Raw genomic sequence first — 12,891 nt, 5'->3', positions numbered from 1 at the left:
GCCGCAGTTGGGGGAAAGGAAGCTCCCCAGAAGCCTTTGGGAGGCTTCTTTTTTAAAGAGGGAGCAAGGTGGGTCTGGGGAGAGGGGAATAAACTAGGGGACCTTGGAGTGTGAACGGTATGGGAGGTGTTGGTGGAAAAGGCAGAGAAGAGACAGAGGCACAGAAAGCCGGCTACGAAAGCGGGGCGGCAGAGAAAAAAAGTGACGGCAGAGAAGAGCAGGCAAGAAGCGGTCACTAACGCGCTCCATTTCCCTCCCCCCTTCCGCAGGAGCTGTAAGACTTGAGTTTCCAGAGAAGCTGCCTGTTGGGCAGTCTGCCTCTGTGGTTTTTTTTCTTAAAAGGGTAGTGCTCAAAAGGTTGCTTAAGCAATCTGTGCAGCATTGCCCAACTTTAAGAAAAAAATCATATGAGGCAGGCTGCCCAACAGGGCAGCTTCTCTAACCAAGAATCTTACAGCCTGCCGGGAAAAAAAGGAAAAAAAGGGTGAAGTTAGTGAGGGGGCCTGCCAGTCAAAAGCCGAAACGAGAAAACCCCAAGCACAGAGAATGAAAGCTTGGAAAGAGTGACGCAGAGAAGAAGGCAGATCAGAGCGAAGAAAGGACAGGGGGAACACCACCCAAGAATTACCGGTAAGTGGGACCTGCGTATAAGTCGAGGGGGGCATTTTTCAGCCTTAAAAAAAGGCTGAAAACCTTGACTTATGCGCGAGTATATACGGTATCATTACACCAGCGTTTCTCAAACTTTAAGAAATCACACCTATCTCTCAAACCAGTGGTTCTCAACCTGGGGATCGGGACCCCTTTGGGGGTCAAAAGACCCTTTCACAGGGGTCGCCTAAGACTCTCTGCATCAGTATTCTCCATCTGTAAAATGCATAAATGTTAGGGTTGGGGGTCACTACAACATGAGAAACTGTATTAAAGGGTCGCGGCATTAAGAAGATTGAGAACCACTGTCTCATGTCAGTGTCTAAGGTCATTCCAACTTTAGTCATGGCTCAGCAGGGATATGAAATTAACGGTGTAATCTTTAGAGGGGAAAGGTAGTTGCTCCAGGGATGGCACAACCACACTGCCTCCAAAAAGGCTTGTTGTGACATGGACAGAAAGCCCAAAGTGATGAAGCCCCTTCTCCCAACAAAGTGGCCTATGCAGTTTAATGGGCAGCACCACTGATTCTGCTGGTGGAAGTCTGCACTGGCAAAAGAGGGTGTTCCCAGGTCAAAAGGGCTCAGGACTAAAAGTTGACTAAAGCATTCCTGCCCCTGGGAACACCCCCTCTGGCACTGGCATAGACTCGTGTGCCAGAAGAGTGCAGGTCCACAGCTCCCCAGCACCAGTGTAAGTGCTTCTGTGTCAACGTAAATGCCCCTGGTGCTGGTGCAAGTGGTATTTATGCCAACGCAGGGGTCATTCTGTCTCTTGTGTGATTTTTGCCCCCTGCTGGGTTCTAGTTCAACTCTCTAATCATATTACCACAATGGCTCCACTATTGCTTCTGGAACGTGTAAACCAACAATGGCTCCACTATTTCTTCTGGAACATGTAAACCCCCAAATCACAAATCACTCCAAGACAATTTAGCACCATGTCGCTAAGAGTGAATTAACAGCATATGTTATACCTTTCCTTGTTGTAATTTTATGTAGCACAAATATGCCTAATAAAGGTCTTTGTATTGTATTGCAATTTAGCACCAGATGCTGCAAACACCCCCCTCTACTATAGGAAAAGCAATATTGAAAGTTAAATGATAGCAACCAAAATATTTTATTTCACTCTGCTTCAAAGTAAGATTGGTCCCTGCAACTCTGTTGAATAATGACTGTGAAGTAACACAGTTATATGTACCACACTGAGGATCAATTTTATTAAATATTATTAAAGAAGATTCTCCTTTATGTTCACCTGCACTTTGTTGCTTGACACTAATCCCAATATTTGATTGTATCAGTGTAATACTTCACTTCTTCTGATAATTGGAACCCACCTAAAATGGGTTTGGTGTGGTTTATATACATGTGGTTTATATTCCACTATTTAATTAAGCTCCGGTTTATTGTTAGATCTAAAGGCAGGATGTCCACCAAGCTATGGTTTGTTGGTGGGTTCTAAACTACATGTTCCATATAACAAGCTTCTCTTTGATTGAGTACTCCCTCCTCCTCCCTTTGGGTGCAGCTTGTGAGAGATAAAAAACTGCCTCTGGTCCAAGCACATGTGTTCAAATGTCACGGCAAATAGTACTTGGATTCCCAAACAGAAGATTTCAATTGTACTCCATGGCGTGGGGAATATGGAGAGAGTACACAGCAAAGCAAACAACCAGTGTCAGTGCTGTCATGGCTAGAGATCTGTCATTACTTCTAAATACAGTCACAGTTTGCATTTGGCTCATTAACTGTCTTTCATCATTACAACTGAAGGCAGAAATCCTGGTTGGTTCAGTAGCATCCTCCCCCTCCACACACCTGTTTCATGCAGCGAAGGCTGCCCAGAGCAACAGAAAAAACTTCTAGCTGCATTCAGTTACTGATGGTGCTTTCTTGGTACACCTTCCACCTTCCTCCCTCCCTCTTCTTTCTAAAAATCCCATTCTCTGTAAGTAATAACTAACTAAGCTTTACCCCCTTCTGAGGGAAAATTTAATAGCTTAAAAAGGATTCACCTGCATAAAAATGTTTAAGAGATTATTATAGAGAGAACACAAGATATGGCAATGGCCACATCAAAGCTCCAAATACCCCTGTGGCAGAAGAGGGAGACCAAACAAATTGACAAAGCAACTGCCAATGATCAAGCAAGTTATATACTAAATTGATATAGGACATGTTAATATCTTTAAAAATCAGACCCTGTGAGATAAGCTTATCAGTCCAACCCTATTGCGGGGGGTGGGGAGGGGACAACAAATCAGCTCTCAGAGACAGCATGAGACCAGGTCAGCATGTTTGCCCACCCCACCATCAAAAGTGACATTTACATCAGTAGGGACGGCAGAATGGGAGGCGGGCAGTGGCGTACCTAGACAAACTGGAGCCCTGGGCAAAATCTGAGTTTGTTGGCCCCCCCCCCAATGGGCGGCCACCCTCTCCCACCGTGACCAAACAATGATTTTTTTCCACCAGGTCGTTTCAAAGTCATCATCCCATTATAGAACATGCCCCAACTCACAAATCTAAACACAGCAATGGGCCATGCCACACAGCAGAATTTTGTTTTGGAAAACATTTTCAAAATGCTTTCAAAATGTTTTATTACCGCTATAAAAACATTTTATGGTTTTGTATCCAGTCCCCCCAATTGGGGGAAACAGCATCACTTTCAATATTATTTAAACCGGGGACCCCAGATTCTCCCTTTAAGGTGGATTTAAAAGAGAGAATCTGGGCTCCCTAGTTTAAACAAGTGATGCTGGAATTCACCCCCAAACAGCATTATTTTCAATGGTGTTTAAACTAGGGAGTTTAAACAACATTGAAAGTGATACTGTACTGGAGTGGATTATCCCCCACCCTGCAACAGCATCACGTTCAATGTTGAAACTGGGGACCTCAGATTCTCCCTTTAAATCCATGCCGAAGGGGTTGGATTTAATAATAATAATAATAACCTTTATTAGGCATTGAGAGAATAAAAGAAAGAAAGAAAACAAGCATTGGTAGGAAGGGGGTGGATTTAAAAGGAAAATCTGGGGAAATTTAGGGGGTGCCTGCTGTCAGGGGTGCAATTATTAAGATAGCAGCACCAAAATTTCAGAGTATCTTCGTGAGAACCTACTGATGATACCACCCAGGTTTGGCGATGTTTGGTTTAGGGGGTCCAAATTATGAACCCTCAAATTATGGACCCTCAAATTGGAAACAATGGGGGATGGGGGCACTCCCTTTGGGAGTCCATAACTTTGGACTCCCTAAACCAAACCTCACCAAACCTGGGTGATATCATCAGGAGAGTCTCCCGAAAAATCCCTGAAATGTTGGTGCTGCTAGCCTAAACACTGCAGGCCAAAAACGGAAAAACACTGAAAATACAAAAAAATCCCACAAACGAACCTGCAGTTTTTGCGCCCCCCCCACAAGGGGGCACCCTGGGCAACTGCCCACTTTGCCCAATGGGAGGAACGCCTCTGGAGGCAGGCACCACAGAGCTCTGTGGTATCCAACCAAGAACAGTCTGCACCCCACCAAGTAGTGCCGTTCTGAACTTGACTGCCAGCGTAGCAGGGGTGGGCTAGAGGTGTTCCCAGAGGTGGAGCTGACTTTAGTCAACCTCCACCGGGCTTTTGAGCCAGGACGCCCCAGCGTAGGTCTCGGGCTAGGGGGTGTGGCTGGGGAGAGGGCTAGGGGCATACTTTGGGGTGGAGCCAACACCAGGCTTCTTTTTGGTTGGTTCCAGACTTCTACAATCCTAAAGTATTGTTTACTGCATGTCCCACTTCGTTGACTGTACTGGTTCACTATGAGTTATCCACCTTGAGTCCCTGTGATACACATGGGCTATAAATAACATAACTAAATAAAACTCACATTTTCATTATATTAAATCCATATACGAATTCCAAAACATATTATTCTGAATAATACTGATAGTTCCTTGCTCAATTTGTTAACTGGCAGCAACATTTCTACAGCGGTTGCCTGCATAGGCTAATGCTACAAAGCAAAGAGGATAAAGAAAAAAGTCTGTACTCCTATTATTGTCTGAATGACCTGTTCAGATTACAGCAGCCAAACCCCAACAGCGACTCGGTATCTGTCTCTCTCATTTTCTAACCTGGTTTTTGCTTCAACACCAATCGAGGCAACAGAGCTTGCAGATTCCTCAGACACTGAGCGCTGAAGGATTGGTGTTAGCTTCTTGCTGACATCCACTTCAGTTTGGCCGTCCTCCTCTGAAGATTGTTCTTTAACTTCTGTTTGACAAAGAAAGCAAGCTGGTTAAAGGTACCGTTTTAAAGTGTTAAAACATAATTTCTCTTATTATCTCTTCATTTATTTCAATTATCTTTATCCTGTCCATTTTCTACTCCAGGATTGTAAAGGGTAACTACAAAAATGTAAATACAAACTCACTAAAATCCAACATAATAAAACATGTTAGTATTAAAATACTAAAAGAACTTGAAAATATGTGTGTGTGTGTGCGTGTGCGTGTGTGTAAGTGCACCACAGTTAGGGACAGCACAGCCATAGCACAGCTGTACTTCCTCCTATGAGGCTTACTGCACCACAGCTGGCAATCCAACATCGATGCTCCTCCTCTCCCTGCTCATCCTCCCCCACTGCAAAATGGACTGTGTCACTGTTTTTGCCAGCATAAATTCATGCTGGCAAGTGGGGGTGTTATCGAATCAAAAGGGCTCATGGAGCTGGCTAATGCCTTTCCTGCCCCCAGGAATGCCCCCTTTGACACCAGTGCAAGATCCTGAACTGGAGGAAAACTGCTACAGTGGCTGTGGTGGCACCCAGACTTTGCATGGCTCCCAAACACCGGCATCAATGCCCCTTATAATGGCAAAAATGGAATTTACTGGGCCATGCCACCTCCTGAGCAATTTCTATTCCCCTCTTTGGATTGCATTGCAAATGTTAAGGGATGTGTGTTCCCTGCTACCAATGTTTATTGATTTAACTCCATGATTATACTAATATAAATATGTTTACCCTTTGAAATATTTTTCCACACATGGACAATTTAAAAAATTAAAATGTTATTATATGATCAATACGGACAAGGACTGTATAACATAATATTCTCCCGTTCATGAAAGTATGCAGAGGTGCTTAAACACAAATAGTCTTTTTTTTTCATAGAAGGAGAATGGTTGCAATGGTTAGTGGCTTCAGAGTGACAATGGAAAGAAAATTATTGATTTTGCTTTTTAATAGGATTGCTGGCCACTAGCAAAAATGGGGGGGGGGGGGGGCTGTTTTTGCAATGGTATTACACCACTTGCAAGGAAAATGCAGAAGTGATGTAACACTGTTCTAGGAATCACCGGAAACTCTGGGGTGTTTCTCCTGGAAATGATGCAATGCCATCAGGCCTATCGTGATTTTTTTTTAAATTTCCCTGAAGGCACTGGGGCTATGGCAGGCAATGGGAGCTTTGATTAATTATGTTTTATTTATTTATATCTATTTCTGGCCAATGAACATATAAACTAGCTACCCAAGGATTCTTAAAGAACTCAAATGAGAAACTGTTTATCTCCTAAGAAAAATATGTAATCTATCACTGAAACTGGCTTCTACCAGAAGACTTGAAAGCAGCAAACCTAAGAGCAATTTTGTGGGGGGATCCCATAAATTTCTCACTAAATAACCTAACATCTGTTGCAGATAAATTTGTTACATTAAAGATGGAATTATTAAGAATTTTAAAAAGCCAAGCTGTAACTGAAACAACAGCCACAATGTTCAAGAAGTTAGGTAGCATCTTAACTACAAAGAGAGGCTAAAATGTTTTGAGACATTTTGATCTTACTAAAAAGAGCTAATTAAGAGGGAAATATTAAAAAGATTTATGAAATTATGTCGGGAGAAACTGAAAAGAACTTCCTCCTCAAAATACTAGAACAGGCACTGATAAATGAACATTGAAGGAGCGACACTAAATAGGGCTACTCAGAAGTAAACCCCATATATTTCAATGATGCTTATTTCCAGGAAAATGTTTTTAGGATTGCACCCTTTGTTTCCACTATTCTTATGTTGCCAAACTTCAAATTTTGCACATATGCTCAATATCTTAATTTTGTATTCATAATCAGTCCAACTAACAAAAAGATTTAATCCACTAGAATAAAAGATATACTTGTCAAGAAGTCAGAAAAATAGGGAACTAGGGACAGAGAGGGAGCACTGCCACTGCTACTATAAGCTCTTTTACCGGTTTCCACAGTGTTTTCTGTTTCTGCTGCCTCCAACCCATCCATGCTGTCTTCATCCTCCACTGCAGGTTTTCCTCTACTCCGAGGCCTTTGAAAAAAAAAGATAAATAGTAGATCACTAACAAAACCAATCTATATAGACTAAGGTAAATAATGCTAAATTATTTCTAAAGTAGTTATGTCGGTTGTTTACTTGCTTCTTAGAACAATGCAGAGCACTTACGGTGGCTTTAATCCCCTAACCAAGGAACTTAACATCTCTTACTCTCACAAGGGCCTTCCCTAGAACGAAGGCTTGTAAGGCCTGCCCTAGAACAAAGGCCTTCTCTGGAACGAAGGAGCAGCAGCACCATAGTGGTTAAGAGCAGGTGTACTCTAATTTGGAGGAACCGGGTTTGATTCGCCACTCTGCCGCCTGAGCTGTGGAGGCTTATCTGGGGAATTCAGATTAGAAGAAGAAGAGTTGGATTTATATCCTCCCTTTCTATCCTATAGGAAACTCAAAGGGGCTTACAAACACCTTTCCCTTCCCCCCTCACAACAAACACCCTGTGAGGTAGGTGGGGCTGAAAGAGTTCAGAAGAACTGTGACTTGTCCAAGGTCACCCAGCTGGCATGTGTTGGAGTGTACAGGCTGTGATCCCTCATTTTCAAAAAAGCAACTTTAGGCAAATGCTTTACAACCCAAAGAAGGGTTGGGGTTTTTTTTTCCATTTTGAACAACCACCCCACTCTCATATGTCATTCCTACAAACCAGTCCTACTGAAGTAGTTTGCCATCAGTGGGTGAGGGGCTACAGCTGTTAAAATATAAGTCTATAGAACAAAGTATATGGAACTAAGCACACAATTTGTTGAATCCTGATCACAGTATGTTATTTTAAAAGGTTAATTATCTTTCAAAACAGGTTACTAAAGTACAAAAATATAATCAGCAAAAACAGTTCAGCAGAACTAAGGAATGAGAGGCAACAACAGTTGTAACCTTCAAAGCATTCACTACTCAGGCTTCTAACCATAATAAAATCTTTCCGAAACCCTTCAATAATACTTTCCTATTATTCAGATAATGGGCTTGTGCTACAATCTCAACCACAATTACATGTAAATAAATTAATTTGAATTAACAAAGGTATTTGGATTAATTGCACTGATGCCACTTAAAATTTCAGCACTATGTCACCACCACAAATATCTACTGAGATTCAGTTTTGAATCAGATGAAAAAATTGCACATTAGGTGACTTTAAAATTGTGTAGTTAAAATTATCACATGGATTACAGAAAGTTTTAAAAGATACTCTATGATACAAACACCAAAAAGATAAACGGAATAAACTATAGGATAGAAGAGAAAAGCTATTTATGTGGGAAAAGAAATCTGAAATGGAAACCAAAAGTAAAACATCTAAAATATGCCACAAAATTGAAGCAAAGACGATGTGAATGATAGGTGGAAGAACATGAACTATGGTATATCGGTTTCATTTCTGAATTTACTGGATCACATGCCAAGAGAAGATGACAAGCCAAATGCTCCCATGACAGGTCCAAAGGTTTTTATTTATTAGATGCACTTTTATCCTGCTCTTCCTCCATGTAGCTCCAGAAGGCATACATAGTCCTTTTTTTGCCTTGATTTTATTCTCACAACTCTAAGGTAAGTTGGGATAAAAGAAAAACTCTGCAGCAAAGTTTGTCTCAAGAAGGGAAGTAAACTGGGCAGCCCAATCCAGGGGGTTGGGAATCCTCCTCTGGAAGTGGCGCGGGCTTACATGAGTGAATTTATTTATTTTTATTATTTATTTATTATTTAAATGTATAGACCGCCCCATCCCCGAGGGATTTGCCTTCCATTCACCTTGGCGGAGGGGGAAATCAGCCAGCACCCAGCTGCTGTGTGGCCCTGTGGCACCCAGCAGCAGCACCCAGGTCTGCACCAATGCTCCCATGCAGCCCCGAGCCTTGTCGACATGGTGGAGGCATTGTTGGGGCAGGGCCGACCTTAGTTAGTCTCCAGAGCCTGGTCAGTCCTAGTGCGCAGGTGGAATCACCAGCAGGGATATGCCACAGTTGTAGTGGCATATCTCTGTTCTTGCCTATGAGAGATTTAAAGGTGAGTCTTCTATAAAAAAAACTTTTTGGGCTTCCTATGTTGCTGGAAAGCACTTTGGAGGTGGTAGAGTGGTGCCAGAGCAGTCCTGCCCCTACCTGGCAGCCCAGTCTGGATTGGACTGTAAGTCTCTTCATTTCCATACCAACATTCTAGTTACTCAACCACACTGGTTTTCAATTTAGAAACACCACATCACTACATTCAAGCAAATGTTTGTAGTTGCCACAGATGCACAATAAACAAGCATGCTTGTGAAACTAAACTGAGTTAGTGTCTATGTAGAAAGAGTTTGTTTCTTTTCATGGGCACATTTCTAGCCCCTGCGTTTAGCTGCTTTCTCTTCTCTAAGTACTTTCTACATTACTTCTGAAAGAAACTTTTGGGTTCTTTTTTCACCTTAAGATTATTTCACAAGTGTAAACACAACAGCAAATATATGTAATTTTTTTAAAAGATGGATGATTATTCCATGCTTACACCTTCTGAACAAAGTTATCAAATTAAACGGTGTCCCAACAATAAGGAAAAACAGATAAAATGGGGTTCCATACCATCACTGATTCAGAAAAACAGTCAATGTGAAAGAGTAGCTAAATCCCTCAAATGGATTGAGATGAAAAAGTGCCTACAGGTACCCTCTACTCACAGCACCCTCAGCATATATGCGTACTAGCTGGAAGGCACTACTAAAGATAAAATGATGCTTTGAAAGCACACTTGGTTACTCAAAATATGACATATACTTATTCTTACAGAAAAACACTTGGTAGGTAGATACAAATATTTTCCTTCAGTTATTTCACAGGTTATATAAACTTTGTATTTACATCCAATAACGAAAGCATTAATATGGAGAGAGCTGAACACACACATATACACCTTTTAAATGTGCCCCCACTGCTGATTTCTCAACTGTCTCCCCCTCCCCCAAACACATTTTAAGCAATACATTTAACATTAGCGAAATCACAGGTTTGAACTAATTGAGTATAATTACTTCTTTTCAATAGCAAACATACCCACATCTGGTGTTTTCATGCAATTTTCCTCTTGTGCGTTTACTACAAAGAGACCTTTCAATTACTGCACAGGTTTAAAATAGCTTCGTTAGATAAAAATCCAAAATTAGAAGTCAGAATAATATATTTATACTTCAATTTAATTGGGTTTTTAGTGTATGAAATGATACGAAGAAATAATGCAGTGTTCTATAATCTACAGCAGTTTTATAATGGAAGCTGCTTCTACACAGAGATCTATTTTTCTGCCTTTTGCTTCCAAACTAGAGTATGTTTTGGTGCAGCCACATGATGTCGTCCTCCAATCATTCTGCTTCCAGGTTTCCCTGTCCTCACAATGCTCTTTCCTAAACCTGCTTTACTCTGACCTTGTAGACAAAGATCCAAACACATCAGCATGCTGCCCAGAAAAAATGTGTGCATTTTCCAGCCCTACAAAGGTCAGCCATCAGCCCTTCATGTCCATCTCTATATCTTCATGTAATAAATGTAAACCCAGACTGTAATTAAACAAGTAGTAACCCCTCTGGCACTAGATCCCTTCCTAGGTTCTGAGGCTGTTTCCGCACGGGCAGAAGGCAGCACCCTAGCAACAGTAAAAACACCGTCCCTGGGGCGCTGGTGATGCAGCATCGCAGAAGTGCTGTGCTTGCCTCCCTCAAGCGGGGCGAAAAAGCTGCTTTTGAACCTCACTCAATGAGCAAAGTTTTTCAAAAGCGGCGTCTTCTACCCACTGCCGTGCGAATGGCAGCGGGTGGAAGGCAGCGTTTTCCCCACACTGACCCCAAATGCCTCCTTACCTCCTCCTGGCTTCCGTCGCTCTGTGGAAGCCAGGGGACACTTCTGTGGCAGAGGAATATACAGCCCTACTAATATCTTTTTTTGAGACAGACTATAGATGGGGTTGGACAAGTCAGTGTCTCTCAGTGTAACGTTGTGAGGATTAAACTTCACGTACATCACCCTAAGTTTCTTAGAGAAAGAGCAGCATAAAAAATCCTGAGGTTTCTTATGAGCAACAGACACACCCAAAAGCAACTTACTGACTCCACAAAAAACAGGTAAACATGGAAAAAGCCACAGGGAAACATTTCTATTTCCTGTAGCTTTCCCCTTATCAGGTACAAGAGGAATATCCCTAGAGCTCCAAACCACTAGCAGCTTTCTTATAGGTTTCTTTAAATAGTATCTGAATTAGGTATCTTACTATCCAGAAGCAGCATGCAGCTCATAAGATTGCAGTCTGGTGTCTTATGACATCTACCTTTTAATTATAAGCAAAAAGGGCATCAAGGCTTTAAAGACTGCATCCTTGTTCACAAAGCTGGCATAGCAGGGGAGGAAACGGTCCATTGGTTCACTTACCGTGAAGGGCCCTTCTCTTGTAGGCGAAGGGGCATCTTGGTGGGTGATTCTCCACCCCCAATTCAGGGAGGCAGGAAACAGAATTTCGTCACTTCCTGTCCAGGCTTGGCATCCATTTTAGCCAGTATTCGACTGACCGAGCAGTCCAGAAAGGGAAACATGAAGTGAAAAAGGTCCCTCAAAGATAACGTAAACAACAATGAAATAACCCCAGAACAACATTAGTCATAAGAAGAACATCAACTACAGGGACAATTGTCCTAGAGAAGGTATTTTAAACACTAACTTTTCATAACTGAATATATATACAGAGACTGAGACTCATGATAAATGCTAACGACTCGCTGGGAGGGCCAAGATGCCCCTTCGCCATTACAAGAGAAGCTGAGACCCTTCCACGGTAAGTGAACCAATGGACCGCTTCTCTTGGAGGCTCGGGGACATCTTGGTTTGGGACTCCTCCCAAAGCGAGGTGTCCCCAATTAGGAATTGGAGTTGTGCGTTAAGCATCTATAATGTGTTCCAGAACCCTACGCCCGAACTTTACTGTGTCCAGCTGCACCCCATAGAATTAAGCTTGTAATGTATCTAACAAAAGTGGGAAAGGCGTTGACCAAGAGTATGGCTGCTGCTTGCCAGATCTGTTCCACTGAGGCGCTCATGTCTGAATGCTGCGTTAGTGGCTGCTGATCTAGTGGAATCGCGGCTTCGTGATGCCAGCCGGAACTGAAATGTTCATGGCCTTATGGAGCTTCCGATACAGCTCTTAATGTTAGCACTAATGGGAAGCCGCTGACATGGGCATGCCCTACCAGAGTTTGGGGCAGCTGTGTTGATGAAAGAGGAGTCCTGAGGACTTTTCCTGATGCGATTCGGAATGGCGATATAATGAAAGCTTTTAGAGACTTAGATCTGACGTCTAGAAGTTGTGCCATACAAGCGTTCCTTTGGATGGTTTGGTCGAGGACAAAAGATGGCAAAATAGTAATGTCCTGTTGCCAAATGGAAGGAAGAGGATGCCTTGGGCTTGAAGGTGGGATCTGTCGCGAGAAGGACCACCTTAGTCGATCGGTGGAAGAGCATACAAATTCAGGGGGTTAATGGAAAGGGCCCTTAATTCTACGATGATGCCCTTCTGGCCGATGTGCCCGTTGGCCACTAAGAATAATGTCTTCATCCTTAATAGCCAACGTGAAGTGAATAGTCTGGATCGGTTCGAAGAAGGGGACTTTGTTAGAGCTGAAAGGACCGAGTTTAGCTTCCTATGATGGGAAGCTGATGATGGCATGTGATGGAGTGGCGCAACTGTATGACTGTTGAACGCCTATTTAAGAATACCCTGATGACATCCGGATGTTGTGAGGCTGAAATTCCTTGGAACTTTTGCCATACAGTGGACAAAGCATGGCGACTTGTCTTCTCAGAATGTTGGAACGCAGACCCGCTTGGAAGCCGTCTTGTAGGAATTCCAACACCGATACCAGGGAAGGATG

General features: G+C 42.6%; 1 protein-coding gene across 1 annotated transcript in view; it reads right to left on the bottom strand.

The window, feature by feature from the left end:
• KMT2C (lysine methyltransferase 2C) overlaps positions 1-12,891 on the bottom strand; it is a 170,650-nt gene that overhangs the window by 117,836 nt on the left and 39,923 nt on the right. Inside the window, exons 2-3 of the mRNA XM_048510499.1 lie at positions 6,898-6,986; positions 4,780-4,918 (exon numbers count right to left, since the gene is read on the bottom strand). Coding sequence (XP_048366456.1) covers positions 4,780-4,918; positions 6,898-6,986 — 228 coding nt within the window. The remainder of the gene's footprint in view (positions 1-4,779; positions 4,919-6,897; positions 6,987-12,891) is intronic.

Source organism: Sphaerodactylus townsendi, linkage group LG11 (assembly GCF_021028975.2).
Source record: "Sphaerodactylus townsendi isolate TG3544 linkage group LG11, MPM_Stown_v2.3, whole genome shotgun sequence".
Classification (NCBI taxonomy): Eukaryota; Metazoa; Chordata; class Lepidosauria; order Squamata; family Sphaerodactylidae; genus Sphaerodactylus; species Sphaerodactylus townsendi.
The sequence above is the reverse complement of the archived record's forward strand: the minus strand, read 5'-3'. Positions and strand labels throughout refer to the sequence as shown.